The sequence below is a fragment of the Phaethon lepturus genome, unplaced genomic scaffold (genome assembly GCF_000687285.1).
Source record: "Phaethon lepturus isolate BGI_N335 unplaced genomic scaffold, ASM68728v1 scaffold21883, whole genome shotgun sequence".
Lineage (NCBI taxonomy): Eukaryota > Metazoa > Chordata > Aves > Phaethontiformes > Phaethontidae > Phaethon > Phaethon lepturus.
Genome location: NW_010528944.1, coordinates 20,162 through 27,084, shown reverse-complemented (window position 1 = coordinate 27,084; position 6,923 = coordinate 20,162). Strand labels below are relative to the sequence as shown.

Below are 6,923 nucleotides of genomic sequence, written 5' to 3'. Positions count from 1 at the left end.
TGGCTGTGGGGGCAGCCCAGGACACGGTTGGCTTCTGGGCTGGGAGCGCACATTGCCGGCTCGTGTCCAGCTTTTCATCCCCCAGGACCCCCAAGTCCTTCTCTCTGACTTTACTATACCTTTGTGACATCCCTGTTGGTTGGCTAGGGGCATCACTTTCCGTTTTCAAAGAGGGTAGCATGATCATTTAATGCTGAAGTCTTCAGTTTTTCCCCTCAAGGGCACAGGAATAATGAAATGGGGAAATGGGTACAGTGAAAGTAAGTGATTTTCCACCACCTTTAGGAAGCCTATACATAGCCTGGGCGGGCTGTCAGATCAGGGACTGAGCTGTGTTTGAGCAGTATGTAACAGTGTAGTGCAGCACCATGACCAGGCCTGTAGAAATATGAATATAAAATTATTGATGATGTGTAAGGAATTAATGTATGTACTATTAGCTTATAACTTAAACAGGAGCAGGAGTCACAAAGGTTGGGCTTGCTGTCATCTCCTGATGGCCTTTTTGCTAAGGACAATGCATATAGAGAAGGAATATGAGAACTTTTAGAAAGAAAGAGCAGGAAAAGCGCAGACAAATAAGAGAGGGGGACATTTGTATCTTCCTTTCACCCATTCAAAGAAGGAACCTATAGACTTCTCTGCTTCCTCTTGCTTGACCATCTGTAGTAGACCAGCAAGCTGAGTCAGATTTTGGCTTAGCTTCACCGATACATAATGACATTGGTTTCTGTCTCTTTTTGCTTGCCTTTAGGTTTAGTCTGCTGCTGGTAGATGCAGGATGGGGGTAATGGTAGCTGTCACCTTGAAAGAGGAATGGAAATAGCCAGCTGGCTGGGATAGTATGAGATGAGCTGGTGGTTTTGGGGAATGGGTTGGCACTGGAGTGGCAGGTGCTCTTACATGCCCTCTCCTCATGCCACCTGCATGATGCCCCTGTTGCCACCCAGTCCTTGTTACCCATGGGTGCTGATCACTGTTACTCAGTCACTTGCACCAAACTGCTGTTATGCCTTGAAAGCTTGTGGGTCTCCCCTGAATAAATTCTGCTGCATGCATCGTCATAGCCTGCTGTCTGGTTAGAGCCCAGACAGGACCTCCAGCTGTGCTTGAAGTCTTTTGGGTCTCCTCCACTTATTAGCTGAAGAATAGCTCCCTTTTAAAAGCCTTGCCTTCCCTGAGCTGAATTTTAACCTTGCCTTCATGCTTTAGAAAGGCAGTGAGACACCCCTGAGGTTGGATCTTAGTGTAACGGCTGCATGGATACGAAGCTTCTTGATGCAATCTATCCACTTGTTCATTCTCACCTTACCGTTCAAAAACCTCATAATTGTTTGACGTCCTCCGCTGTTAAAACCTCTGCTTGTGCAGGAGTTGTTTCTTGTTTGGATTGTGGCAATGGGCTTTTTGCTTTGCTTCCTGCTGCTTTTTGACAGCCAGTCTTGACAAGCCCTTCAGAATCACTGCTGCTTTGTTAATTTTCTGGTTTTTTCACGCCTTCCCGCTATTCTTACATTACGCCAGTGTTTATTTGGCCACATACTGATTCAAGTTTTACAGTTACCAATTAGGATCAAAATATTGCTTTGACATTTACCTGAAACTCAAGACCTTTATTGCTAAGACATCCAACTTAACGGAGTTTCTCTAAGGCAAGGAACAACATTGCTCATACTCCTATTTGTTAGGGGTAAGTCCTGTGATTAACAATGTCCATAATTGACGAGAAATTTGCTTGCAGTGAATGAGCAAAACATAGCATCTCTGCAGGAAGAGTGTTTCTGGTTATTACATCTTTTATAAAGTCTTCCCGTGTCATCATCAGCATCACGCGTTGGGGAAATGTACTAATTTTAGAAGGAAATAACATTAGGGCAAATTGAGCAAATGGCGAAGTTCCACCATTGGTAATCATTGGTAATGATCCCAGGCTTAAAATTAGCTTTTCTTTTTTTTTTAAAAGTCTTTAACATGAACTGTCTAAATTATATAGGAGACCTCTATGTCTACAACATTTCCTCTGCTTTCCTTCACTTCTTTTAATCTTTCCTTACCCTCTTTTTTGATTTTCTTCTTTTTCTCTGCCTTTTCTGTGTTTCCATCCTGCATGTGATTTTCTGTTGCAGTTCTGATTCACAGAAGCTTAATTTACCTCTTCTTTGTTTACCTGTTAAAATGCAGTTAGTGCCGAGAGCGAATGTGTTAGAATTTAACTACCATAGTATGCCAGAGAAATGTACTGATGGAGCAGTTCGTATCTCTGTTTTATTTCTCAGGCTGTTTGCATATTTGGCCAGACATCATTTATGAACACTTACGACTCACGACTGAGAGGATTAGAAAATTTTATATTTTTAAATTTGAAATCTCCCAACTCAAGGCTGATGATTGAAATAAATGGTAAAACTCTCAGTAATCTTGTTAGGAACAGAATTAATTCAGGTCAGTGTTTTTAAATGTCTCATCCTTGATTACTACTCAGTCCTAATACAACCAACCATTATTTATGGGAGTTGTTCTTACTAGGAAGAAGAGGTTTATTGTACCATCACTCCAGAAAATGCAGAGCAGCAGCTTGGTCTCAGTCTTGCAGAATCACAGTGAGACACACAGGCCCATGAGCTGTGTAATGCTTCTTCGGTGGTGGGTTTTGTGTGCATGTAAGCCTATGTGGTGTTAAACTCTTGAGTACCTGTTTGTGGGAAGAAAAGCTCTATATAGTCCCCTTTTCCTGTCTGGTTCAGGATCAGACGTTTAGCTTGCTCCTGACCCTAAGCTCAGCTCCCAACTTCATACTTCGTCCTTACTATGTAGAAGTGTCATACCCAGACCCTTGCTTGCCCCTGTTAGATATTTTTGTACCTCAGTTAGATCCCCCATTCTGCCATTTCAAAGCTAAGTATTTTAAGCTGTTCATCATAGGACATATCTACCATTCCTCAGTGTTAGTCTTCCTGATCTCCTCTTGGATCTTACCCAAAAAGTGCATGTCCTCCTTTAAACTTGGTGCCTTAGCTGCAGGACGCACTGTTCCCAAAAAAGGCTTCATGAGAGGAGGGCATTAAAGAATGGTTTTATAATTTCTTTTGATTTACAGATAGATTCATCCCCTCTACCTTTGAGCATTTACTTAGCTTTCCTTCCAGCTGTTACATGTGGAGCAAAGATGTACAAAGGGAAAGGACTTTACTGAATGTTTTAATTCTTAATTTGATCTGCCTGAATACTGGCTGTGCTTTAGGAGAGTTCACCTCTGAAGGACACACCGACATCAGCTATTTATCTGGATTAATGCTCTCTGTTTCAGTTTGCAACTAAATATCTAAGCCCCAAAATACCTAATTTAAATAAAATTAAAAACTACTATTCCAGCTTGGTTTTTCCACACTGCTACTCTCTCCCCATGTATCATTCAGTGCTGCCCTTAGCAATTAAAATGTATTTTTAAGGTCATATATTTAGATGCCTTTTACAAAGACATACACATTCAAAAGAAACATGTTTCCATACCAGCTACCGTGTGGCAAGAAAAAATGTGTTAGACTGTGGTACATGGGAGAGAATCACAAGTGTTTATTTCAACAGGCCTAAAAGTGAAGGTGTCTTAGTAAAAGTGAGAATTTTCTCATATTTTCTTCACACCAATATTCTACTCGGAAGTTGTACCTTGGGCAGCATCAGCTGATGAAAAACTGTCAGAGGAACATACAACGTATGGGACTCCCTGACAAGCCACAGCACTGCGTTACCCTATAGCCATTATACCATAACCTATACTCCCTTTGATGTGATTCTCCAAATTGGTCACCAAAGTAGCTCGCTGCAAGCTGAACGTAAGATCTAAGTGTGCGATATCATCGCATTTTGCTTATGGCAATCTTCCACTTGTTCTGATTTTTTGGAAAACAGGAGAATTGCATTGATACGTTTAACTAACAAGTAATCAGAATGGTTCTTCTATGAGCAAAAATTTGACTTCTCTATTTGAAATGTTCCCATTTTCATACTTAGAAAGTTTTTCTTTCAAAAAGCAAAATTTGACCACTGGACAACACAGAATAAATGAAAATACACTTGAAAGATTCAGAGGAAGCTTTTTCAATATATTCATGGTGCTTTTCTCCCACCTTTTGTGGTGGGAGGGAGCTTGGGAGGGGAGGGGGCAAGTTTAGGAGGCTAGCTCTTTCCTCAGTTCAGAGCATTGAAATGGCTGCCTACCTTCTTTAGAACTCCTCCCTCAAAATGCATTTACCAAAACATCTGTTTTCAATAAAAAAAAAATCAAACAAAAAGATTGAGGCACAAAACATGCAATAATAATCTTAAATTCTTTCAAAGTATCTTGAGTTTAGGTCTGAAAAAAACATTTGTGGTGACATGCACTGCACTTCACTTGGGTGGTGGGATCCTTCTGTCATGCGTGCCCATACTACCAGCAACCCCAGGCTCCCTGTACTGCTGATGGAGGGAGAGTTTGGGGGATGGATCAGTTCACTCTAGGGTGAAGGCCAGCCTCTGATCGGGTAAATCTTTCCCAAAACTAACTGTACTGAGCCAATCTCTACTGATTTTTAAGAACCAAGACAATTAGCTCATGTGGAAATACCTGCACTGCAGATACTTGAAGTTAGACAAGGTTGTCTTAAAACAACTATGACAACAAGAAGTTACGTGCACATATTTCCACAATACAGAACAAATAAGCTCCTACTATATGTTTTTAGAGCTGTTTAGAGCTACTCCCCTTTTCTGCTGCAGGAAGCAGGGAGGCCTTATTTTAATGCCCCATGGTGTTCCTTCTTAATTGCCTACTCTTATAACTGCTGCAAATTAGACTAGAGAATGGATGTGGTCTGAGAGATTCTCCAGTCCTTGTAATAAGCCTATGGACCAAGAAAACTAGAGGGCTCATGGATGCTCTTTCTTTTGGGCAAAGCGGGCTGGCAGATTGTTTCCTGGCTGTCCCCGCACAGTCCAGCCGGGAAGTTAACTTTCAGTATTGGCAGCACCAAATGTTCAAAACTCAGCTGCCAGGCTTGTGAAATCATGAAATTGGGTTAAAATGGAGAAGATTAAAAATAACAATCTGTAAGATTCTTTTTCGTTGACTTCTGAGCTAAGGGAAGGATTTGACTTGTGTTGTCAAATGTTTTTTCAGACCCAGCTTTTTTAAATACATGTGAGATTCCTACCCAACTATAGGTGTAGTTTCCAGAAGACTGAAGGGTCTTGGAATGAATTTGAGAAGTTTGGAAAACAGGGAGCTGTGATGGCTGTGATATGCATAGGCTTAAAAAACGTAATCTTCCCAAACAGGGAAAAGGAGGAGTATAGTGTGACTTCTCTAAGCCACCAAATGACAAATCCTTTGCTAGCATGGCCAGCAAAGCAGAGGAAGGACCCAGTGCCCACCACATTTAACTACTACTGTAGATGTAAAATTGAATTTTGGAGGGTTTACTTCTTTGGCCTTGCAGTTTTCCACGTCTCCAGCTTTTTTGCACTTGTGCATTCTCTGGGAATGAAATTTCCACCTTGCTCCACTCCACATATATATATATGTTGTTTATGCACACAGATGGTTACTGGCCTTCCAGTTTGGTTGGGGAGTCTGGTTTGTTTGCAGCCAAGGACTTGTAGAGTCCATGGGAAGTTAAAATTAATTGTTTCCACTAGTAAGATGATGTCTTGTAGTTCTTGGTATCTTTTTATGGGTTTTGATTAATGTGTCATAGTCATATTTCTGTGTTAAAAAAAAAGACATAAGAACTCGTGCTGATAGACTTAACCTAATGAATGATATCAAATATCAACTGCCTCATTTTCTTGCTAGAGGGCTGCAGTTTAGCTGGCAGAATGGAGAGGAATTGGCAAATTGGACCGGCACCTTTAATTTCACGGATGACGGAGCAGTGAAGAGTGGCAGTGACACAGGCACCAGGTACCAACACCCAAGGGGATGACTGCAGAGATCTCTCTCGCTTTGTATGAACCACAAATGTGAGCACAGGCTGTATGAAAAATCAGATTTGCAGTTTGCTTTGGTTGCTTGGTACTGCTCCCCATGGCACGGAAGATGCCAGGGATGCCCAAGTGCTGTGCTCTTTTCCCCACTCAAGGCCATGGGGCCATTTTGGAATATGCCATAAGCATCCATGCCGTACACAGGAGGGTGACTTCTGTGTCCTGGCCTCTCCTGTTTCCCTTGCCCCACCAATGCTATGTGTCAATATGTGGCAGTGTGGGACTTGGGTGGAGAACATCCCAACATGACAGTAGTGATGCATGCAGAGCACACCGGAGAATTTGGCTCAAGGCTTTCTTTATGACAGAATATGTATTCTAAGAAAACATAGTTTAAATTGAAATCTTTCCAGGGCCTAGCAGGGGAGAAGTATTCTATTGAGATAACATTGGAGTATTTCTTTTCTTTACATTATTTTGAAAATATGAGAAGCACTGATGTGCTGTTGCACTTTTTGTACTTATTAACTTGTAGTAAGGTCCTTTTGACTGACATGTGTCTGAAGGGTCATGAAGAGCCATGTGCATAGTCAGGAAAACAGGCTCCAGTTGTGCCTAAAGAGCTCCATAGCTATCACAGGCCATCTGCGTAAATCCAGGTACAGGCACGGGACAAGTATTTGGGGTATCTTCCTGGAACCTCAGTTGTAGAGGTTAAAAGTCCTGAGTTATGTGTAGTATCAAGTTCAATAAGTACAGGATAATCTTAGAAAGACTGTAAGTTAAAGAAAAAAATAAAATTAATTAAAAGGATCTTACATTTAATACCGACATATAAAAACTATCTCTGGAAAAATTACATATTTTATTTGAAACATCATCGTTTTGGTAACTGTACACCACTACAGCTGCGGAGCTGATAGCATTTCAAAGGCAAGCGGAAGTACGGAGTCTGACCT

General features: G+C 41.4%; 1 protein-coding gene across 2 annotated transcripts in view; it reads left to right on the top strand.

Annotated features, from left to right (window-relative positions):
• LOC104618265 (alpha-2,8-sialyltransferase 8E-like) overlaps positions 1 to 6,923 on the top strand; it is a 36,394-nt gene that overhangs the window by 9,758 nt on the left and 19,713 nt on the right. The window contains exon 2 of one of the 2 annotated variants that reach the window (XM_010283810.1): positions 5,834 to 5,941. The exons of the other annotated variant lie outside the window; for it this stretch is intronic. Within the exon in view, the coding sequence (XP_010282112.1) occupies positions 5,834 to 5,941 (108 nt within the window). The remainder of the gene's footprint in view (positions 1 to 5,833; positions 5,942 to 6,923) is intronic. 2 annotated transcript variants of the gene reach the window in all.